Source organism: Urocampus carinirostris, chromosome 2 (assembly GCF_059441175.1).
Source record: "Urocampus carinirostris isolate Australia breed hairy pipefish chromosome 2, RoL_Ucar_1.0, whole genome shotgun sequence".
NCBI lineage: Eukaryota > Metazoa > Chordata > Actinopteri > Syngnathiformes > Syngnathidae > Urocampus > Urocampus carinirostris.
Genome location: NC_142350.1, coordinates 2,354,955 through 2,380,000, shown reverse-complemented (window position 1 = coordinate 2,380,000; position 25,046 = coordinate 2,354,955). Strand labels below are relative to the sequence as shown.

General features: G+C 39.0%; 1 protein-coding gene across 1 annotated transcript in view; it reads left to right on the top strand.

Annotated features, from left to right (window-relative positions):
• LOC148370617 (histone-lysine N-methyltransferase SETDB1-B-like) overlaps positions 1-24,235 on the top strand; it is a 25,248-nt gene extending 1,013 nt beyond the window's left edge. Inside the window, exons 2-8 of the mRNA XM_088328318.1 lie at positions 1,414-1,500; positions 7,655-7,933; positions 9,975-10,142; positions 14,107-14,308; positions 17,478-17,551; positions 19,062-19,252; positions 23,444-24,235. Coding sequence (XP_088184444.1) covers positions 1,414-1,500; positions 7,655-7,933; positions 9,975-10,142; positions 14,107-14,308; positions 17,478-17,551; positions 19,062-19,252; positions 23,444-23,548 — 1,106 coding nt within the window. The 3' untranslated portion in view covers positions 23,549-24,235. The remainder of the gene's footprint in view (positions 1-1,413; positions 1,501-7,654; positions 7,934-9,974; positions 10,143-14,106; positions 14,309-17,477; positions 17,552-19,061; positions 19,253-23,443) is intronic.
• The last annotated feature ends 811 nt before the right edge of the window (positions 24,236-25,046 follow it).

The window sequence follows — 25,046 nt, the reverse complement described above, 5'->3', positions numbered from 1 at the left end:
TCATGTTTCGTGTGTCTGGAGCAGGGTACACATTTGGCCTATGTCATGCTTGAAGTAAATGGTACAAGGAAAATGTTACATAATGATATCCTGAGCTAGATAATACATTTCTTATAGTTTGAAAGTCCCTCTTTTAAATCAAATGTTGAAAATTGAATATTTCACGTTTTTTTTTTTTTTTTTTACAAAAGGTTACCATGTTGAAATGGCACCAAATAATAACAATGACTCAAAACAAAGATCATCTTTGTAAAAATGGTTTACTTATTTATCACCAAATTAACAACACAGTCAGTTCTTCCTCCATTTTTCTTAATTTTTTTTCGAACTTGCAGTATACTTTTTGCAGGATTTCGCAGACTTCATCTTTTCTACAGGTGGTTTTACATGGTAACAGAAACTGACACTATATAGTTTAATTTGCAACAAAGAGGATAGCATCCTCACTGGCGCCAAGCTGCCAACTGGTCGTCAAAAATACCCTGCATGATTGCCAAGCAACCTGGTGCAAATGGAGCTTTGTCACAGTATGAGACAGCCAAGGTCAGCTTGGAGCATGTCCGGCCATTTTACAAGAAGGCCTTCATCCCGATGGTTAGCGACAAGCGTGCATGCCACAAGATGTTAGACTTGCTTATTGCCAACAACAAGCTGCTGAAAATCTCCCAAGCTAAACGCCCCAGTGAAGCTGCAGAAAAATAATAGAAGAAAATGTAGTGCAGACTTAATGCCACATTTCCGCTGTGTCCATCATCCTTCAGGCATAAGAAGACTGGAACAAACCTCTTCATTCCACTATTACATATATGTTATGGTTTGTTTTCTGTTCATAATTTTAAAAACTGTTGAGGATCGGGTCTTTTAAATTATGTAAATATACAAAGACACAATTACAAATATGGTAGTTATATGTAATAAGAGCACATAACGACAAGTGTTTTTGAGTATCAGTCTGCTTACCTCAGATTTCTATGGCAACCGTGGAGCACTGTTTACCGCTTCATCCAACAAAACAGGTGGGTGGTGGCCCCCCTAAATAATTATATATCGGAATTATATTTTGCATGTGTTGTTTAACTTTTATTGGAGCACTTTAAGCACCCAGCCATATCGTAATTCAAGAATTGTGATTTTTTTTGATGGACCAATATGTTGTGGTTTGTTCTCTGTTCGTAATTTCAAATGCTGCTGGAAAAAAAGGGACAAGAGTAGTGATAACATTTGAGCACAGGAAATACAATTTTCAAAATTCTAGGACGTTCTGAGTGCCCTGTCATTGTTTGTGAAGGTTGCAAAGTAATATCTAAATGTTTCGGTGCTTTTATTCTCTTTGATGAACGACAAAATTGTGCCACAGGTCTAATTGACATTTGTCAAGCATTTTCTTATTCATGTTTTTCTTGTTTGTGTCAGTGAGGATGATGGAGATGGATGACCAATTAGAGGTGACAATGTCGCAGTCCCAAGAAACCGGTGCGAAGAGGGGAGGATTTGACTTTGGTAAGTTCTGAGTGACTGGGTGTGTGTGAATGAATTGGTGAGAGAGAGTAAAAGGGCAGGCAAAAGTACATAGTGAGTGTTAGCAAGGGAGTGTGGGTGAAAACGAGGTAGTGGATGACTAAATTTAAGTGAGTGAGTGAGGGAGAGTGTGTGTGAGAATGACTGACTTATAGCATGCAAGTGAGGACGAAGGAATAGTTTGAGAGTGAATGACTGACTTTTAATGAATGAAAGTGAATGACTGACTTAGTGAGTGTGAGAGTGAATTAATTCCCTCTTTCCGAATGAATAATTTATGGTTTTTTTCTGGCACTACTTTTTTGTTGACCCTATATAGCAGTTGTGCCGTGAGAAATTTTCCTAAATCATCTTATTTTAATAATTTGGACTGCAGGAATAAAATATTAGTATGATCTCAATATCCTACCCTGTGTATGGTTCTAATTGCACGTTTTTGGAGGATAAAAAGGGGCTGTAGTGAACTTTTGTAATTATTGCCCCAGACTTCTGCACAATATGTTAAGTATGGCAGAACTAGAGAACAATATAATAAATACAATGCATTATAGTTTAAAATGAATTTGGCTTTATTAATTATTGAAATGCTTTTAGATACTTTAGTTTGTATGTGTCTTATGTGTGTTTTCCATTTTAATTTATTGTCTATTATGACCCCTAAAAACGTAATTTCTGATACTACGTCTATTGCAGCACCATCCATTTTTTCTTTTAAATCTTGATTTGCCTTGCGATTACCAAAGAATATTACTTTTATTTTTTTATTTTTTATTTAAAGATAATTTATTTATATCCATCCATACTTTTAGATTAATTAATTCACAATTAATACAGGTTACCAAATCAATATAGTTATCATTTGAATAGAAAATGTTAGTGTCGTCTGCAAGTATTACTATTTTCAATAGTTTTGAAACATTAAAAATATCAATAATATATAAATTAAATAACTTTGGACCCAGGATAGAACCCTGTGGTACTCCACAACAGATGTCCAAGTATTCAGATGACAACTTTCCCATTTTTACATATTGCTTCCTCCCCGTCAAATAACTTTGAATCCATTGCAAAGCCACGCCCCTGATGCCATATCTTTCCAGTTTTTTTAATAGTATATTATGATTAATTGTATCCAATGCTTTTTTAAAGTCAATAAATACCCCAACTGCGTATCCTTTTTTTCTGTGCTATGGGTAATTTCTTCTACTGCATCAATAATAGCCATTGTTGCTGATCTGTTTGCTCTAAAACCATATTGACTTTCATTAATCAATTTATGTTTATCTACAAATTGTTCTATTATTGTAAAGTTTCTCTAATATTTTAGAGAACTGAGGAAGCAGAGATACCGGTCTATTGTTTGTAAAAATGTGCTTGTTTCCATTTTAGTATATTGGTATAACTTTTGCTATTCTCATTTGATTTTGAAATTTGCCTGTTGGAAATGATAGATTACAAATGTAGGTCAATGGTTTCACAATGCTATTTATACTTTGTTTAACTAGTACCATATAGATGTCAAAACAATACATAGACGTTTTGTTTTTACAGTTGTTAACCCCGTCTAAGATTTCTGATTCCGTAACCCCGGATAAAAACATTGTCTTGGAGTTCATTTTTTATCAGTGACTCAAATTGTTTACCACTGCACTCTGGGATATTTGCAGCGAGCTCTGGTCCAACATTTACAAAAAAGCTATAGAAATTCTCCACAACTTGATTAAAAAATAATTTTCACTGTTCTTATCAATAAAATAGTTTGGATATGCGTTACTTACGTTCTTTCCTTTTATTAACTATTTAATATATCCCAAATACCTTTTAATATTACTTTTGTTATTATGTAATAAATTGGTATAATATATAATTTCTTGCTCGCTCTTATTATTCCTGTCAATTTGTTTTTATACGTTTTATATCGGGATTCAGCTTCCTCAGTTTTTAGTTTTAATACATTTTCTATATAAGGTGTTTTTTTTTCTCACAAGCATTATATAAACCCTTAGTTATCCATGGATGCTTTACAGATTTATTCTTAATATTGGTTTGTCTCATTAGACAGTTTTTGTTATATTTGTTTGTGAATATTTCCAAAAATATGTCAAACGCATGATCCACATCATCTGTACCATATATAGCATTCCAGTTTACTTACTTACTTACTTATTGCTCCAGCGAAGGTCGGGGGGTCCCGTCCCTGTGCGTTGAGCCGACCAGATGAACCAGGTTTTTCCAATGCTGGCGGTCTTGTGCCAGCTGTTCTGCATCCTCTACGGCAACTCCGTGTTGTTGGAGGTCGCCCGCAACGACGTCGAGCCATCGAGTGCGGGGTTTCCCTCGTGGTCGTCTCCAGCCTGCGGCCTTTGGGTCAAACTGGAGAATGGCTCGTGTCGGATGGTCTGGTGGTAGACGAAGGACATGGCCAAACCAGCGGGTGCGGCGTTGTGCGACCAAGGAAGATGCTTGGGGCTGGCACGTGCGGGCTCTGAGCTCTTTATTGGAGACTCGCTGGGGCCACCTGATGTTCTCGATGGTTCTGAGAGCCCTGCTATCAAAACCATCGATTCTTGTGGCCAGGGTGTCGTTCAGGGGCCATGTTTCTGAGCCATAAAGCAGGATAGGGAGTACGGCGAGGTTGTAAATGCGGAGCTTCGTCTTGCGTGCGATGGTCTGGTGCCGCCAGAGTGGTTTCCAGAGAGACTGCAGAGCAGATGCTGCCAGGGCTCTTCTGCGGAGAATCTCTGGTTTTAGGTCCCCATTGTCTGTCACCATGGACCCCAGATATACAAAGCTCTTGACAGGCTCTACGATGTCGCTACCAATTTGGATGGGAGGTGGATCTGGTCCATCACCGACATACATGAACTTGGTTTTCGTCCAACTCACTTGCAGGCCAAGCCGCGCTGCCTCTTCGCTGTAAATGCCCAGAGCGTCTCTCAGCTGGCTGTAGGAAGTGCTGAGAATGATGGTGTCGTCAGCATACTCCAGGTCAGTCAGGTGGTAGTTGCCGAAAGACACTCCGGGGATGCGCTCACTAACCCTGAACATCAGATGGTCGATGATGCAATTAAAAAGGTCGGGAGCAGCCACACAGCCTTGGCGAACGCCGCTGGAGATAGCAAACCAGTCGGAGTCAATGCCGTTGATACGGACACAGCTCTCTGTGTTGCTGTAGAGCAGCTTGAACAGGGCTATGATCTTGGGTGGTGCTCTGAGAGCTTGGAGGATGTTCCACAGTGAAGAGTGGCAGACGGTGTCAAAGGCGGCCTTCAGATCAATGAATCCGATATATAGATGGCGATCTTTACGGAATTCACGGGTCTTTTCTATCAGCAAACGGACGGCAGAGATGTGGTCCGTTGTGGAGCGGTTGGGCATAAAGCCAGCCTGCTGGGGACGGCGGCAGCTTCTGATTGCTGGAAGGGCACGGCTGAGCAAGATCCTGGTAAAGACCTTGCCCGGGATGGAGAGTAAGGTTATGCCTCTGTGGTTTCCACAGACAAGCCTGTCGCCCTTGCATTTCCAGAAGGGCAAGATGACTCCTCTGGTCCAGTCGGTGGGCAGCTGCTCCGATTCCCACACCTGGTTGAATAGGCGGGTTAGCCACTCCACCATGCCATCACCGCCGGCCTTGAGCATCTCGCCGGTAATGGCACAGATGCCGGGGGCTTTCTTGGTGTTCAGCTTCTTCAGAGCAGCTCTCACTTCCTCGCGTGTTACGGGGTCTGTGCAGCAGGTGTCGTTAGGAGGTGCTGTGCTCGCAGCCCGTAGGAGGGTGGGATCAGCCGGGATGGTGCTGTGCTGCAAGAGGAGGCTAAAGTGCTCCTTCCAGCGCTCGAGGCAGTTGGCTTCTGTCATGATGAGGTTGCCGTCTGAGTCCTTTACCAGGGCTGTCTTTATGTGTGGGCCGCTACGGGCTTGGCGTAGTAGACTGAATACGCGGCTCATGTTGTTGTTGTTGGCCGCGGACTCAAGCTGTTGGGCTTCTGCCTGCCAAAACCTCTCCCTATCTTCAGCAATGGCCACATTGCGCAGGCGATTCAGTCTCCGATACTCTGTGAGGTCGCCTCGGAGTCGGGCCTCACGCCGCTGGTCTATGATGTTTAGTGTCCTCTCTGATATCCAGGGCTTTCTCGGGGAGGATCGCGGGCGTCCGAGGACATTGTGAGCAGACTGGAGGACACTTTCCTTGAAGGCCGCCCAGTCTGTCAGCTTGTCAGGAGCCAGGGTATCAAGAGAGCGGCGGATGGAGCAACTGAAGTCTCTGGCGATGTTGGGGTCGGGCATTCCAGTTTTGTTTAACTAAATCATCATAGAGTGATATCATAGTCTTTTTAGTTCTAACTCATTTGTAAACATATTCCTTAGTTGATTCTTGTCTAGTAACCTTTTCATCATACACTGCAAATACTGGTAGGTGATCATAAATATCACAAACCAGTAATCCGCTGACGTTTGTAAATTCAATATTATTTGTAAATATATTGTCAATGAGTGTCGCACTGTGTTAAGTGATTCTACTAGGCCTTAATATAGTTGGGTACAAACTCATACTGTACATTATATTAATGTAGTCATCAATGTTTTTAAGTTTGGATTAATTAGATCTATGTTGAAATCTCCACAGATGAATAGTGTTTTGTTGCCTATTGTGGAATATGTTTTTCAGCCCAGTTTGTGAAGGTTTCAAGATTCGAGCCCGGTGATCTATATACACAACTGACTAGATTTCTCTTTTTTTCATGTAGAATTTCTATTGTAAGACATTCAAGTAAATCTTCAATTACAAATTACATGATTTGTATTATCCTTGGTTTGAATCTTTTGTGCACATATATAGCTACTCCTCCTATTTTGTTTGTTCTATTTACATAGTTCAAATTATAGTCGTTTAATTCAAAATTAACTCCCCTTTCCTCACTGAACCACGTTTCAGAAACTGTAATCACACTAAACGGGTTCTCAAAGTGCTGTAAGCATTCAGTGATGTCTTCAAAATTTGTGTACATGCTTCTACTGTTAAAATGAATTATTGAGAATTTCCTTTCAGATTTAACAAAAGTGTTATATTCATTTCCAGTATAATATTTGCAATTGTCTGAGCTAGTTGATAAAAATTTGTGGTCAGCGAAGGTAGTAGACACGTCTCTCCCCACGCAGCGGCAACAATGGCCGAACTCGGAAAGCAGGACAAATCGGCTTCCTGCCTACACTGGTTTCGGAAGAAATCCGCCGAGTCTACGGCGACGTCGACTCTGTGGTTTTTTCTTTGCAACCCATAGACGCCAAAATCGTGGCGCATATTAGCGGCTGCGCTAGCTTCACGCTGGACTTGCGGTGCGTTCACGTGCCTGAGTCAGTGAATGAACAAATGAATGATCTAACTTGGCGAGTGAGTGATTAAATGACCGACTTGGTGAGTGAGTGAGTGAGTGAGTGAGTGAGTAAATTACTGACTTGACGAGTGAGTGAGTGAGTGACTGACTGACTGACTGACTGACTTGGCGTGTGAGTGAGTAAATTACTGACTTGCGAGTGAGTGAATGACTAGGTGAGTGAGTGAATGACTAGGTGAGTGAGTGAATGACCTGGCGAGTGAGTGAATTACTTGGTGAGTGAGTGAATGCCTGACTTGGAGAGGGAGTGAATGAATGACTTAGTGAGTGAAAGAGAGAGAATGAATGACTGACCTAGTGAGTCTCTCCGTGTGATAGAGAGTGAATGATTAATTACTTTTATTGAGAGAGTGCAAGTGGAAAAAAAAATACTTTCCTTGAGTGAGTGACTTGGTGTATGAGTGAGAGAGTAAATGACTGACTTGTTTTTTTTTTTGTGAGTGAGTAAAGGGGGAGGGATGTAAGCGTGTGAGTGAATAGCTTTAAGTGACTGAGAAAGTGAGTGAATGATAGTCTTTCAGTGAGAGAGTGGGAATGGCTCACCTTTAGTGAGTGAGATAGTGAATGACTGACAGTGTGTGATAAAGAATGACTTACGGAGTGAATGAGTGAGTGATGGATCAAGGGAGGGCCGAAGAGTGAGTGAGTGAATAACTGACTTTCAATCAGGTGATCTCTAGTTTGGAATGAACATCAATTTGTTTGCACATTGCCGCTAATACGAATTGTTTTCCTTACAGAGAATTTGCCCGATTCCCAATGCGACTCGGTTCCTTCCACAAGCGGCTCTCCGTGCAAAAGGACACGTTTAGAATTCGGATTATCCAAACGTTTGGAGGTGTCTTTAGAGCGGCTTCCTGATTACAAGATCAGCGCCATGCGACCGCCCACACCGCCACAGTTTTACAGCGAAGACGATTCGCAGAGCAGTTCAGATTCAGAGCGATTCGACCAATACTGCGGTTGGGATAATCCCAAGAAAAGCAAAGCCAAAAAGAAAAAAACCGTCAACAATTTTGGTATGTACTATATATTCTATCACTGGGGTGGGCAAAATCTTTGAGTGAACATTTGCAAAGGGGCCGGTGAAAAAAAATGGCTGATGTGTTTAGTTTCTTTATATATGTCTATAGAGCAGGGTTGGACAATTATACGGAATGGGGGGCTGCATTGGGTTAAACAAATTGGCCATGAAGCCAATCCAATTTTTCCGTTTATTATATTTCCTTATATTTGTAGTAAGATTAGTCTCATCAAAATGGCTTTGAAACACTCCCAATTAAAGCAAAACAATATATCAGTTTGCTGTTTTAAGCACTAAATTTAATATTTAGATTTTTATTATAACCTAAGTTGTATTTTTAAGTACAGATGCTCCCCTACTTATGTAAAACGGTAAATACGAACATTTTTTTCGGGATATCGAAAAATATCCGGACATTGCTGTGAGTTAGATTTTGTATTGTGTGCACCTTTTTCCGAGTACAGGACATTACTGTAGTGCTTCTTTCCGCCGCTACCGGCGTGTGGTGGTGCTGTAAGAGGTCACCCAGCATCCACCCTGAAGAAGAAATCCGGCTTCTACTTCCTAGTTCATGTGTAAACATACAGTACAGTGCTACATGTACTGAATCTCCAGTGCGCTCAGAACTTTTGATGTTTTTATTGTTTAATATCTCGTGCATCCATTTAATATGGTTGGTGTAAAGAAGAGGCGCGCCGTTTCTTTTGAAATGAAAGTGGAATAAGAAATCTTGATGCGGTTGAGAAAATGGTCAGAACGCTTTCTTTCGGCCACTTTTTAACACAGAGGATGACCTCTTTAAGCTCATCTTCTAAAAAGTAAGTTAAACCCAATTTTATTTATCTTTATAGGGCATATTGTTTTATGAAATGTTTAATTTTTAGTACAAAAAATACAGGTTACTTTTACAAACCTTAAACATACAAAATATAGCTCTGAAGCAACTTATGAATAAATTCAACTCTCTTCATCTCGTTCGTAAGTAGGGCAGCGTCTGTATTTTTGTAGTTTGTCTGCAGTTGAAATTTTGTAGTATTTTTGCAGTATATCCGTAGTTTTACTGTAGTTGTAGTTTTGTAATATTTCGTAGCATTTTTTGTATTGTATTTTTGAAGTATTTCCTTGGTAGTATTTCCCTAGTATTTTGTAGTATTTTTGTAGTAATTATTTAGTATTTTATTTTTGGGTAAAATTACTGTAGTATAGAGGTAAGATCTTGGGGCCCTGGCCAAAATTCGCTGTATAACAATTTTGGAAGGGTCACTGGTACCAGATGTCAACATCATCGTAGATTGCTAAAATTGTCACCGTGTACTGGCAAATGTTGTTCTCGATCAAGCATTTATTTGGTTAAAAAAATAAAATAGTTTGCACAATTTATCTTGGATTTTATCCTCCATAATCTGCCTAGATTTTACTAAACAGTTACCGCATTGTTTCTAAGGTTCATTATCGCCTAATGAGGGGAAGTGCAATCATTATAAAGAGAGCAATTGGCTGAGGTTGACATATATATTATCTTGATAAATAAAGTTGATTTTTAAAAAGTACAGTATAGTAAGCTATTTGAATGTTGGCCTTTAGCGCAATGAAAAATATAATGTTTTATAAAGGTAAACAAAGGGACATAAGCTAAGAAAGCTACGTTAGTGCACTTGTATTGCCTTAAGCAGCGCATGTGTCCTTGACTTTTATTTTAGGTCAAATAACACCAGTACGGTTTGTTTTCTCAAATGTTCTCTGGTTGATAGAGTGTTGTCGGTCAAATACAGCTACGGTGTGTGGTTTTGTGACATCCAGTGAACATATTTAAAACTGCGGGTCATTGTTTGACGTGATGTGGCTTGGTTTCTCTTGTGCTTCTCTTAGCTTTGTCTCGCGGGCCGGGTGGAATCTGTTGGCAGGCTGTAGTTTTCCCACCCCTGTTACAGCCACACTGGCCTGCTCATGTTTATATTTTTGTATCTTTTTTGGGCCAACGCGATTGGTTGAATAAAGTACACGATGCTGACATTTTTTTTTCACTTACTGCCTAGATCACACGCCCATCATTGATTCGTCGGCGTTTGCCTACGTGCCGCAAGAAACCACCAAGATTCGGCCCGATCTGCCGGAGGAGGAAATCCCCGTGGGTGCTAACGTGCTGGCCAGGAAGAAAAACTTGAGGTGGCAACGGGGGCAAGTTGTAGAGGTGGTCACTAAAGGTACGAGACATCACATAGGGTTCTTACGGGTGCTTGAAATCCTTGATAATACTTGCATTTTTGTATTTTGTTTTCAAGGTTTTAAAAAGGCTTGAATTTTTGGGAACAGTGCCTGTAAATGATTGAAATTGTTGCCTTGTTTCTCAGCAGTTTGACCCTATAAACCATGCATTAAATGAAGAAACATAAGTCTGCTTTAAAATGATGCCGACACTGCTCTCTGGTGGCTTTGCTTGGTCATTACATTTTTTCCCCTCATTAACGGCAGCTGCTATTTGTTTGTATGGTGTCATGTGAAATGTCATCGTCTCATACCGGTCGCACCCATGAGGATAGGCTGTTGTTGTTTTTTTTTTTTTTCTTTTTTTTCTCCCTCATAAACAATGGTTAGAAAATTTAAACACAAATAATGGCTGAACGTGGAATAAATCCATACACAGTATGCTGCAAAGTATGCAATATAGAGATCCATGAACTATGATTTTTTTTTTTTGCTCTTAACTACCTGATACACTTGAAAATGGGCACTATAAAATATTTATTAGTTCAAGGATGACGTATCAGTTGTGAATTTTTTATGGGCCATGTTAAAATTTATGATGGCGTTTCCTTGTGGTAAATTGTAATTCCCGCAACTGAAAACGCATTTTTGCCTAACATATGTTAATGCACATATTGTTCAGATCCACAAATATACTTATAATTTACCCAAGATCTAAAAATCATATATCTTGATAAAGGCACACTCAGGGTTAAATTTACATATGTAAATTGCAGATATATTTGTGGACCTGAAAAACGCGTGTGATAATGGCAGACATATTTGAGTACTTAAAAACATGTGTAGGATATTTTTGAGACTGATCTCTCCCCATACTGCCTACACATATACACGCTGCACCTAATGACTTTACGAGCATACTTTCATCGCATTCTTTTAGTTAGGGTTCGTACGGGTGCTAAAAATCCTTGATAATGCTATAATTTTATCGTGTTGTTTTCAAGAATGTAAAAGTGCTTGAATTTTGGATGAAGTGCTTGTACTGTTTGAAATTGTTATTTTTCACAAAAAGTCAGCAACTATTATTTATGTAGGTTAAATAATAACTTAAATAGATCCTTGATCTTTTTTTTAAATAAACAAAAATGTCAATACAACCAAAATGACTTAAATTAACTTCAAACAAAAAGTGCATCAAAAGTTCGCAAATTAAAAAGTGTCAGCACTCTGGGTTTAGAGCCAGATAATGAATTAATGTTATGGTAACAGCTAATGGGGTGCTGGAGCCCATCCAAGCCATCTTCAGGCATGGGCAGGGGACACCCTGAACTGGTTGCCAGCCAGTCCCAGGGCACACAGAGACAGACGACTAACTCGCTCATTCACACTTGGGGACAATTTGAACCGGCCAATTAACCTGAAATGCATGTTTATGGAATGTGAGAGAAAACCGGGGTGCCCGGAGTAAACCCACGCAAGCACGCGGAGAACATGCAAACTCCACACAGAAGGATTCGTTCTCATGACCTCAGAACTGTGCCGCCGATGCGCTAACCACTCAACCGCCGTGCCACCCTATGGAAAGACTAATGTTATGATATTATCTCTTAATCGCTACAGCACTTTTCTACCACAGACTTTTTAAAATCTCAATATTATCAGCGGTTTTGATAACAGGCATGTCGTACTCAGGAGTTAATGTAGCTGCCTTTATTTACCTAGTTCTAACGTTATTATTCTTGCCTTACTGGCGCTAATCCAATCAGAAGACGCGGGGTGGGTTGCGTGTGAAATCATCAGCCTGTCGAATAAATAAAAATGCCAATATACTGGACTGTCTCAGAAAATTAGAATATTGTGATAAAGTCTTTATTTTCTGTAATGCAATTAAAAAAACAAAAATGTCATACATTCTGGATTCATTACACATCAACTGAACTATTTCAAGCCTTTTATTATTTGAATATTGCTGAATTTGGCTTACAGCTTAAGAAAACTCAAAAATCCTATCTCAAAATATTAGAATATCATGAAAAAGTTTACAAGTAGGCTATTCAACTAATCACCTGAATCATCTAATTAACTCGAAACACCTTGCGAGGGTTTCCTGAGCCTTAAAAACACTCAGCTTGGTTCAGTAAACTAAATCACAAGTATGGGGAAGACTGCTGATCTGTCTGCTGTCCAGAGGACCATCATTGATACCCTCCATCAGGAGGGTAAGACACAAAAAGAAATTTCTCAAAGAGCAGGCTGTTCACAGAGTGCAGTTTCAAAGCATATCCACAAAAAGTCTGTTGGAAGGGAAAAATGTGGCCTGAAACCACAACCAAGAGAGATGACCGCAGCCTTAACAAAATTGTGAAGAAGAGCCGCTTCCAGAATTTGGGGGAGCTTCAAAGACAGTGGGCTGAAGCTGGAGTCCAGGTATCAAAAGCCACAGTTCACAGACGTGTCCGGGAAATGGGCTACAATAGCCGTATTCCCATGGTCAAGCCACTTCTGAACTCAAGACAACGGAAGAAGCGTCTGACTTGGGCTATGGAGAAGAAGCACTGGACAGTTGCAGAGTGGTCCAAAGTCCTCTTTTCAGACGAAAGCAAGTTTTGCATTTCATTTGGAAGTCAAGGCGCCAGAGTCTGGAGAAAGGCTGGAGAGGAGCAAAATCCAAGTTGCTTGAAATCCAGTGTGAAGTTCCCACAGTCAGCAATGGTTTGGGGAGCCATGTCAGCTGCTGGTGTTGGTCCCCTGTGTTTCATCAAGTCCAGAGTAAATGCAACTGTGTACCAAGAGATTTTAGAGCACTACATGCTTCCATCTGCTGAAAAGCTCTATGGAGATGAGGATTTCATTTTCCAGCATGATCTGGCACCTGCCCACAGTGCCAAAACCACCAGTAACTGGTGCACTGACCATGGCATCACTGTCCTTGATTGGCCTGCTCATTCCCCTGACCTGAACCCCATTGAGAATTTGTGGGGTATAGTTAAGAAGAAGATGAAAGACACCAGACCTACAAATGCAAATGAGCTGAAGGCCGCTATCAAAGCATCCTGGGCATCAATAACACCTCAGCAATGCCACAGGCTGATTGCCTCTATGCCACGCCGGATTGATGCAGTAATCCGTGCAAAAGGATTCCCAACCAAGTACTGAGTGCATCAATGGACATTTTCAAATGTTTGATTTAGTTTTGCTGTTTATAAAATTATTTTTTTTCGTGGTCTGAGGAAGTATTCTAATATTTTGAGATAGGATTTTTGAGTTTTTTTCAGCTGTAAGCCAAAATCAGCAATATTCAAATAATAAAAGGCTTGAAATAGTTCAGTTGATGTGTAATGAATCCAGAATGTATGACATTTTTGTTTTTTTAATTGCATTACAGAAAATAAAGAACTTTATCACAATATTCTAATTTTCTGAGACAGTCCAGTAGGTCAAATAACACCTGTATGTTTTTTTTCTCAAATGTTCACTGGTTGATAAATGGGAGTCAGGCAAATACAGCTACGTTGTATGGTTTGGTGACATGCGATAATCGGTCGACCTTTAGTTTTTTGGTATTGTCCAATGAAGCTTAACTCTTTTAAGTCATGCCCAAACAGGGTAGTATTATTTCTGCAAGGATTAGGTATCAGACATTTATTAGGGGCCATCCAAAAAATGAAGGTAGCGATTCGTGGTGGTAGATTGTAATCGTAATAACTTTCTGCAACTGAAAATATATGCTACATATTTACACTTGACCCCACACCAAAATCACAAGACATATTTTTGGATTTGCAGGATTTAAACTGTTTATTTATTTTTAATTAAAAAAATAATAATAGTAGTGGAAAAATGAACAATTTGCTTTTAAAGTCCTTAAAAGGTGCTTGAATTTGGCAAAGAAAAGAGTCTATGAACCATTAAACTATTGGTGAAAGCGGACCTGACCATTTTCGGGCTTTGCCTTGGTTGCAGATGATGGGCGGCTCAAGTACAAGGTGATGTTTGAGGAGAAGGGTCGGAGCTTGGTATCAGGGCACCACATTGCTTTTGAGGCCACGCCTCGGCTGGAGCAAGTCTACGTTGGGGCCCGCGTAGTGGTCAACTGCCCAGACGACGCCATCCCCTTCCGGGCTGGCATCCTGGCCGAGCTCCCCACCAGAAAGAACCGTCTCAGGTGCAGAAAAATACTTTCTAAACGACTAACTTTTCGTCGCGGCAACCAGCGTTGTCAATCATTCCTGAGACACATGTTTGATCATTTTGTCGCTTGGTTGCCAAGATGATCAAGTGCGCAGGGAACAGAGGAAAACTAGGAGCTGCTCTTTCCCACAACTCATGTACGCTAAATACCAAACGCTGCCATGACGTCTGAAAACATCTAGAGAAATTAGTCTAATGTTTTCCCAACAATTTCCAATAGGAGCAAAAATGAACAAAAACTATCAAAAAGTGAAAACCACAAAACAGGACAATACAACAGAAAAAACGATTTAACATAACAAACAAAAACATAAGCAAAAAAATGACCAAAACATACACCAGGGATGTGATTTTTCCGCTAATTCGCGGAATTCCGCTTTTTTTATCTCCAAAAATAAAAATTAAACATTTCCGATTTTTTAAGTGGTAAAAAATCCGATTTCGTCTCTACAGCATTCCATTTTAGTGTTTCCGTAACTGATTGGTTGAAGTCTCCGTGTTGACCAATAAACGCGCTTGTTATAAAGGCATAGGAGTATGCCATTGTTCATTTCTCACACGTTTTTGCCGGGTGTTTAAAGAAAGATGTCCGTGATCGAACGCAAAGATGCTCCGCGAGTTAAAGAAATTGATAAGATCGTAAAAAACAAGTTTCGATGGGACTGGTTAGAGAAGGAATTATCTACAAATGTTGGAAAGAAGACTGTGACGAATTTGTTCAGTGACTTTACTCGGAAGATCGATCGTGCCGGGAAAGCGCTTTGCATTTGGTGCCATGATACCATTGACTATGGTGGAAGAGGTTTCAAAGCTCTTGAAAGTCACGCAAAGAGCAAAAAAACACGTGAAAGAACTCCAGTCAAGAACAACAAATTATTCCATCGCTTGAAGTTTCGGTGCCCAAACGAAAACTCCAAAACTTTACGGCCTCCATCCCTTATTGACATCACAATCGGAAGCGGAAATAGAGAGACGTGATCCACCCCAACAACCTGTACCAGTTGCTGATAGTCGTGAATTTTGAGGTAGGTGGTAAACTTTTGAAATTTATTTGAAAGTTTTCCCCTTTTTTTCGAAAATATTATAACGTAATAAAAATGGCCATAAATATTTAACAATTACAATAATAGATTTTCATGTGTACATTACACCAACACTTTACTGTAGGGCCTATAATTATTGTATTTTTATTTATCAAATATTCGGATACGCTGCTTTTAAAAAGAATTAATTATAACATTTAAAATATGATTTAGGAAATTTAAAAATATTAAGCCTATAAGTAATCAAAATTATTGTCAGTATTTATATTTTTTAAATTAAGTACTTGTATGATATTCTACCATGAACCCCAAAGCATGCAGAATGGACATAGCCACATACAGTTCTATCCAGACTGTGAAATATGCCCTAAGAGCAAGAAAGACCACCTCTGTCAGCCATTTTGGAAGGAAAGACATTCTGATGGATCCTGTGCAGTCCAAACTGTGCCTAAATCTGAGGACATCCTCCAAAAGGTACAGGGAGGAGAAGGATGCAGAAGCAGCTATGTTGTCTGCAAAAGGAACAGAACTTGCTGTGAAACAGGACACCCAAATGAGCAAGGCTGCCTCAAAAAGAACCATCAAAGCTGCACAGAAGCAGGCTAGAAAGACCCATTCCAAAGCAATGAAGTCTAGGAGGAAGTAGTGTTTGTGTCATGTGAATGGATTGTGCTCAAGAATGAACACTTGTATATTCCTGTAAATATGTTGAGTGTTTTAATGAGTAGAACATAGAAAACAATATTTGTGATATTAAGTGATGCTATAATTCATCTAGAATGTGACAGAAAATATAAATTTCAGAACTTTGAATGAATTTCATGTTTCTGCATGGCCAGTGATTTAGTAGTTCATTGTGTATGCACATGACTCCGACAGATAACATCTTCTGCTATAACAAAGACATTTGTGGTATGTTCTAATATGAGTTACTTTTCATTTGGTCATGATACAATTATTTGTTCATAAAATTTGAACTCTTCAACATGATTTATGTGTTAACTTAGTAATCACATTAGTTAGATATGATGATATTCTCAGTGATAGTTTTTAAAAGCAAAGGCAGTCCAATGTTTTTTAATGTGACTGATTTTGAGTTGACTTACACTGTAATTTTATACGGGATAGTTCAATATACATTGAAAATTTATGCTGTTGTTTTGTCTATTTCTTTGTCATCTGAGTGCATTGAAAGTACTTAAAAACACGGAAAACCCATGAGCTCCGGGGGGCTTCGCCCCACTTGTCCCTCCACCAGGGCACTGCCCTGGACCTAGCTGGGTGCCCGCGGCCCCCAGACCCCCGGCTAATTTTCAGATAATTTCACTTTGGTCAAATCACATCCCTGATACATCTATGAATGCGACCAAAAACAAATCTCAAAAATGATCAATAAAAGGCCCAAAGTGACACCCCAAAAACTCGAGCAAAAAAACGATCCACCCCAGAAATACGACACATTTTAAAGAATACGTACAAAAACATAACCTAAAAAAGACCCCAAAACAAGACAGGGTAAGGTTTGTACTAACTAAAATGGTAAACATGATCTGATTGTTAATGGTTTCCTTATCAGTAAGGGCCTAAACTGACGCCAAAAAATAACCAAAAACTCGAGCCAATAATGAACAACATAACCACGAAAATCGGACAAAAAAACTGCCCTAGAGGGGTAAAAAAAGAAAAAGGCCCCAAAAAAACGACCCAGGTCAGGTTAATGTTAGTTCTGACTAAAATGTCAAATGTGAACTGATAGTTACTAGTCAAAAAGGCCAAAAACAACCCCAAAAAATAGCTTTTGTCTTACCCGTTTTCCACCTAAGGTAGCCATGCTACACTCATCTGCAGGCATCACATTTCAAAAACAATTTTACGAGAATAAAAACCTTCTATTTCTGTGTGTTCCAACTCGGATTATTCAATGTCAGTGTGATTATTTCAGTTACGGACAAAAACTGAGAGTTACCTTTCAAAAGCGTCCATATTCTCCAAATGGTTCGAACAGCATTCAATTTACTTTGGGTACGTCTTGGATTGGGATTTTAGGCAAATCTTACAGGAACGTGAAGGGGTTAATCACCGCTTGTCTTTACCTTGCAGGTTTTTGGTGTTCTTGGATAATCACAGACCTGTCTACGTTGGCTTAACGTTATTTTATCTGGTGTGCAGACCATGTAAGTAGGACTTTAACTTCATTCTGCTTGTTTTTATGCTCTAAAAGACAACTCTGTTGCGCCAGAATAAACATGCTGAATGTTGTAAAAACATTGGTAGATACTAAGCGCACCTTGCTGTTAGTGACGTGTCGCTGGAAAACATAACGGCTCTGTGAGCTGGCTCTGGAAGTTGTACTTTTAAAATAAATAAATCTGGAATTCTGCATTGTCTGACCTTAAAATTGGTGAATGTTATTAGTCATTGAAATTCCCTCTCCTTTTAAAGAAGGTGTTTTGAATCGTTTCACTAGAATAAGGCGGTTCTTTTGGCTTTTTAGACTATTTGGACAGGTAACTTAAAATTAGTTTTATCTGGTTATATCAGTATCAGAAATATTTTATTAACACTCCACTTATTGAAACATGAATATTTTGTTTGTTTGTTTGTACATGATTCAATTGTTTGTTTGTTTGTAAATGATTCAAATTGAATCTTTTCTTCCGGCGCCGTCACGAATGGCAGCCACTCCAGCAGCTCCCGTGTTATTTTCGATTGTTCTCGATTGTTCTCAGCTCAGGGATGCTGCTGGAAATGTGAATTTCCCTTCGGGGATGAACAAAGTATCTATCTATCTATCTATCTATCTATCTATCTATCTATTTATTTTCCCGCTTTCAATAAATCACCAAGTAATAATGCAACATTATGCAAAAGGTGAATTAACGATTCATTTATAATTCTATGATATTATAGACTTTATTGTTTGAATCTGCAGTGAACATTTATGTTTTGGTTTGACCATACATTTCTTGAGTATGTAAAAGTAGTATTTTGTCATTTATTATTGTAGCTCTGTAAGTATTCAAATTTATTTTTGCTGTGTTATTTTTTGTTTGCTTTGTACATAATTTAATGTGTATTATCATGGATTCTGTGTTGCTTGGCTTTAAAATTGCTGAACATAAAATGCCTGAATGAGTTAAAAGTTTCATCATTTTATCAAATAACCTCAATATTTAAAAATAAATATATTTTTTTCACTCGCCTATAGTGATTCTTTAAAACTAAGATGTTATATTGGAATTTGATCCACACATAACTTCACTTAAACAGTCGCTTGGATGAGTTAAAACAAAATCTACCATTAAAGTAAAGTGAACAAATAATGCAATTGTAATTTAATTCAATGATATATTATTGAAATTATTAAGTAATTTTCTTCATAATGTTCCATAATAGTTAAAATATTGATGAAAGCAATAAAAACTAATCTGGGGAGCTGAAAGATTGTTTTTTTTTTTTGTTTTGTTTTTTGTGAGCCAACTGAAATGGTTCTCGGGCAAAAAAAAAAAGCTCCGATTCTCATCATTTGGCTCTTTTTAGTGAGTTGAGCCAAAAAAGCCGCTTCTCAAAGAGCCAGGGTTTTCATCACCACTTTGATATTTGTGCACATTTTGCACTACTTGAATGCCCTCTGGAGTGCCAATGTGTGCTAAATTATCTTGGTGGTGTTGTTTTTTGACTCAGTGGCGGACCCTACGGACGACATCCAAGATGAGGCCCACAAGCGCTTCATGAAGCAGTATGTTCGCGATTGGCCGTATCCTCACCTGACCCAATACAAGCCGGGTCAGTTCGCTTCGGTGGAGTTCGATGGCGTCCAGCAGAGGTGCAAAGTCGAGATGGTGGACTCAAGCCTCATCATGGTGGTTTCACAGGTGGGCACCCATGTTTCAGACAACGCGTTTATTCCAGTCGAGCGTGTATCTCTCATTTTCAATTGAAAATCTGTATCAATTTTTCGTTTCACTTTTTGTCCGCTTATACTAGGTCAGGGGTGTCAAACTCATTTTAACCCGGGGGCCACATGATAGAACAAACATTCTGTCTGGGGCCTGACTAGTAGATTAAAGACAAAGAAAAATAGATAAAGAAATAAGAGAAAGAGGGAGGAAAAGGAGAGAGGGCAGGACAAAGAAAGAAAAAGAGAGAGAGGGAGAGAGCGTGAGAAACAAAAGATAAAAAGTTGTGAGAGGAGGAAAAGAAAGGGAGAGGAAGAAAAAAATCCAAAGAAAAATAGAAAGACAGAAGGAGAGAAAAGAAAGCGCAAAGGGTATGAAGAGAGAAAGAGAAAAGGAAGTTAGACCAAAAAAGGTCAAAAGACAAAGAGAGACAAAGAGCAACAAAGGAAGAGAAAAAGAGACACAGAGAGTGAAAGAGACAGAGTGGGAGAAAAGGGGTGGAAAAGAAAGAGAGAGAGAGAGAAATATATACAAGTACCGTGTCTTTATGAGAGGCACCTGGCTTTGGCAACATCAAGTTGACATATTTCAACCTTGAGCTTGTTTTTCTTTTGCGCTTCTCTTAGTGTTGTCTCGCGGGCCGCCTGTTTGACACCTGTGTACTAAGTGTTGTGTGGCGGGTCGACTGGGTGTTCGAGGTAGCGTGAACCCACCTCCCTTCTTTAAACTAGCAGTATTGGGAGTTCAATACATTTTAAGTGAGCATTTGCTAAACTTCTCCGCTTTCCTGCTCCTTTGGCGCGTGGCTTATCTTTTAATTACAGGGTTTGTACAGGTGCTTAAAATCCTTGAAAATGCTTCAATTTTAATTTTGTGTTTTCATAGTCAGGGAAATGCTTGAATTATGGGTGAAGGGCTTGAAAATCCTCAAAATTATTTCCATTGCCGTTCTCACTGGCAGTATGCCTCGATGGACCACTCTTCCAAATGAAGGGGAAAAAAGTGCGTCAAAGTTTCGCCAATGTTGGCTCCGGTCCTCATCGAGTTGTCATGTGAAGCATGACTGCCCCCTATTGTCGCATCCAAGTCGACAGGTTTATCAAAGTAGTCATGGGAAATAACATACTAGTGCATCTAAGCATGTTGCTATGCTTCTCAGCGCTACGCTTTCGACAACGTGTGTCCTGATCGTAGTCTGTTTAATGTGTCTATTAAGGCTTTTGTGAAGTCATGTTTATTTGTATAGCCCTTAATCACAAGGAGTCTCAAAGAGGGCTGCGCACCACAGACTATTATTACACCATCCCCTGATCTCAAATGTACACGAGGGCAAGGAAAAACTCAAAAACTTCAACATGAAGAAACCTTGAGAAGGGACCGCACATGAGGTTATCCACCTTCCAGGATGACCAGGCTGCAATGGATCTTGCAATAACAAATAATACACAGACATTGTCAACATGAAGTATAGGTCATTCATAAGCTATAGAATAGAAGTGTGTTTTAAGCTTAGATTTAAACAGATCCAATGAGGTTGCAAATCAAATCTCAGGGGGAAGAGCATTCCACAGAGCACCAGGTTCTGAATGGAGAACGCTCTCGAACCTGCCGATCTCTTCAAGGCTCTTGGGATCAATTTATCTTGATTTTTGAGTACCGTATTTTCCGCACTATAAGGCGCACCTAAAAGTCTTAATTTTTTTCAAAAGCTGACCATGCGCCTTATGATACAGTGCGCCTTGTTTATGGCTCAATATTAAATAATAATAATAATAATAATTTCCTTTGTATTGTCATTCTTTGTAACAATGTACACAGAACGAAATGTCGATACACCTGACCCGTTGTAGCGAGCCGATGCACATCGCAAGGTCTCGCAACTTTCGCAACAGTCGCCGACTCGATTTTCCCCCGAACGTGTAGTAGTCCGCGGTGTATGCTGGGATTCATATACCGCCGTTTCATTGGCTAACAAATGTGTCAATCATCATTTAAATCGATCGCTATTGGCTAAAGTTATTCGGAGCCTCGGATAGGCTAGAGGGCCAAAACAAACCCTGCAATTGGCCGAAAAAGATGTGTCAATCATCCGTTAAATCGATCGCTATTGGCTGAAGTTATTCGGAGCCTCGGATTGGCTAGAGGGCCAAAACAAACCCTGCAATTGGCCGAAAAAGATGTGTCAATCATCCGTTAAATCGATCGCTATTGGCTGAAGTTATTCGGAGCCTCGGATAGGCTAGAAGGCCAAAACAAACCCTGCAATTGGCCGAAAAAGATGACTGAATAGCAAGCTTGCTAAACTACGCCATAAAGAAACATGTTTCATTAGGCTGTATTTGTAAACATTTTACTCTCCTGGATTTACTACACTCACGGTTGTAAGAAGACCATGATTGCGTATAATTATTGAACGTGAGAACTTAGGTGAGCTATGCGGCTTTATATTTTCCCGGTATCTTGTTTTAGAGCGATCTTGATGTTGCTGTGATGAGTTGAGTGAATTAAACTCAATTCCAAGTGTTTGTCATATGCACAGTAAAGTTGCGAGCGAAAAAGAAAATAAAACTAAGGAATGGTTGGCATTTCTTGAATCCCAAGACTTTAACCTTCCGAATGATATTTGAAATGATGCATTTGAGTGACATCGTACGGACACCGCATCCGCACGTGTCTACGACACGTATTTGCTTCTTTGCAAGCTTTGGGAATGTTAAGGGGGTAATCAGTTGGACTGAATCATCTGACTGTTTTGTCGACGTTCCCATTGTAGCGCCTTATAATCCGGTGCGCCTTATCTATGGAAGATATAGGACCAAAAACTATTTTTGGGGGGTGCGCCCTATAACCCAGTGCGTCTTATAGTACGGAAAATACGGTAATTTATTATTTATTGATATCATCAAATCTGGCGGTTAGTTGTATATTGCAAGTCTCTGGCCCTTCTGTATGTCCTTATATAATTTCAAATCCATACCTTCATGTCCGTAAGGTCTCACTATCCCTTCTCAAGGTTTCTTCATTGTCCTCATTTTGAGTTTTTCCTTTCCCCCATATTGGTTTTAGATCAGGGTATGGTGTTATAATAGTCTGCAGTTAGTAATAATCTGTAGTCTGTGCAGCCCTTTGAGACTCCTTGTGATTAAGAGCTATACAAATAAACATGACTTGACTTAATAATAATAATAATGATGATGATGAGGCAGAGAACCGTAACCTACGTTCGAGTAAACTGTATTAATTACACAAGACCATACCATTGCACATAAGGTGGTCTCACACTCCCTCTACACAGGGGTGTGAAACATGTGGCCCAAGGGCTGGATCACAACCGCTGACGGGTTTAAATCCAGCCCGCGAGACAATGCTGAGAGAAGCACAAGAGAAACACGGGCTGCGGGTTTTAATGTCTCCACTTGATGTTGCCAAAGCAGGTCACCTTTTCCAAAGACACGAGCTGTATTTCTTTTTAACTCTTTCTTTCTCTTTTTTCTTTCTCTTTTTTTTTGTTCTGCTCGCTTTCTCTCGCTCTTCCACACACTCTTTATTCTTTCTCCCTTACTTTTTTCCCTTTCTGTCTTTCTTGCTCACTTTTCTCTTGCTCTTTTTCTGCCTCCCTCCTCCTTTGTCTCTTTTTCTGTCTTTCTCGTGGTGTCTGTTTCGCTCTCTTTCTCAGTTTCCTCTTTTTCTGCCCCCTTGTTTTTCTTTCTCTGCTTCTCATTGTCGCTCTCCTGCTCTTTCTTTTTGTTTTAATCTCTTATTTTATTTATCTTGCTCTTTCTCTCAATCTTGCCCTTTATCTCTCTTTCTATTTCCTTTCCTCTGTCATTCTCTCTATTTTTCCTTTTGTTCTGTTTTTTATCTCGATCTGTTTATCGCTCTTTCCCTTTTTGTCTTTTTTCCTCTTCATTTATTTCGTTGTCTTTAACGTAATAGTCCATCCCCTGTGAAAATGTTTCTTCTACCATATGACCTTGGCGCTAAAAGTAGTTTTATATCCCTGCTCTAACACTGTTCACCCCAGCCCTTGATTAAAACCTGCATCCAAAATGTGAAGTTTTAGGTCAAAAAGAGAGCGTGTTATGCTCCAATAAACAGAGTATTAGTTTTTTTCTCACTAGCTAGCTCTTTTTGTGTAACGGCCTTTGCTAACTGGTCTCTCCTCAGTGTAACCAGCACAAGGAATGGATCCACCGCGGCTCCTTACGCCTTTCCCACATGCCCAGATTTTTGGAACTGAGGCGAAGAGAAGCAGAAGCGGGCGAACAGTGACACACATACACACACAAACACCCCACCCCTAAACGGCATCGGATCCACACTTCAGTTTCTTTTCTTTCCTTTTTTTTGTCTTTTCTTTTCCCGTCACTTGTACAAATTTCCTCGGTGGATTACTCTCATTTCAAAAGTAAACAAATCGAAATTTTTCAACCATAGTTGTCTGTTATTTTATTTTATTTTTTTTGCCGAACCGTGTAAATTCTGTATATAGTTGTTATGTTATAGACAAGCTGCATTAGTTTTAACCAACAAAAATTGAAAAATGTTTGTTTTTTTGTTCTTTTACCACAAGTGAAGATGAAGACTTGAAAAGCGTGTGCATCTTCTGGCCAAAATGTTAGTGTCGTCTTGCGTTACTCTTTTTAATTGTTCTTTGCCACTTTTTGGGTAAAACTGCTTGCTTTTTTCCTACCAATTGTTCCATTTGGTCAGATTAGTGCTAAATAACTGAACAAAGTTTTTTTTTTTTTTTTTTTTTTTTTTTTTTTTTTTTTTTTTTTTAAATTACCTGTCAGTTGCGCAGCCTTTATACAAAACTACATGTAAAAAAATGTCAAGGTACAAGGCTGGAACGAAGTCACATAATTGATTGATTTTTATTTATTTTATTTTTTTTTATGTTTTGAATCTTTTTTTTGCTTCTGCATTTTCCTGATTAAATAAACTGATTCACTCCAGTGTTGTTGAATTTGCATTGTCTTAAAATTGATTTGCAAAATGTCAATTTCATTTCTGTATTGCACATGTGTAGACGCAAGGTGGCAGCTATGCTCACAGCAACCAACGAAGAAGAAAAATAATAGTGGGAATTCTGGCTCCTTTTGAAGAAGCGGCTCTTTCAGCTTTGCTCAATAAAAATAGTCTGCTCCCAAATGCTCTTCAGAGTGTTTCTTTAATTCATTAATTAAAAGCAAGATAAAGGAATAAGCTCCAAAACGCAAAAAGAAAACCATACAAAAGCAGTAAAAATATAAGAAAACGAAAGGACAAAATGAAAGAAAAAAGGCCAAAAAAGAGAAAAATAAAAAAAATCTATTAAAACATTAAAAAGCTAGGAGGAAAAGATTAAAGAAGAAAAAGAAAAAAGTTAAAAAGCTGGGGGGAAAAGAACAAGCAATACAATTTTTTAAAGGACACGAAAACGACAAAAAAGATTAAGTAAAAAAGACTAATGAGATCAGGAAAAAACAAAAACGATGAAAAAATGAAATACACTAAAAGAAAGTAGGAAAAACATTTTTTTAAAAGAAAAACTTAATAAAAATGTGTTTTAAAAATGAAACAAAAGAAGAATGAAAGTAACAAGGACAAGAGAAAAAAGAAAAAAAGGCAATTAAAATAGTTAAAAAGTTATGGGAGAAAGAAAAAAGATAAACAACAAAAAAAGCAAGGAAAAAAGAGGAAAAAAGAAAAAGCAATAAAAAAAGTTTTAAAAGGATAGGTAAATGTAACAAAGACGAAAATCATGAAATAAAATGGACAAAGAGAA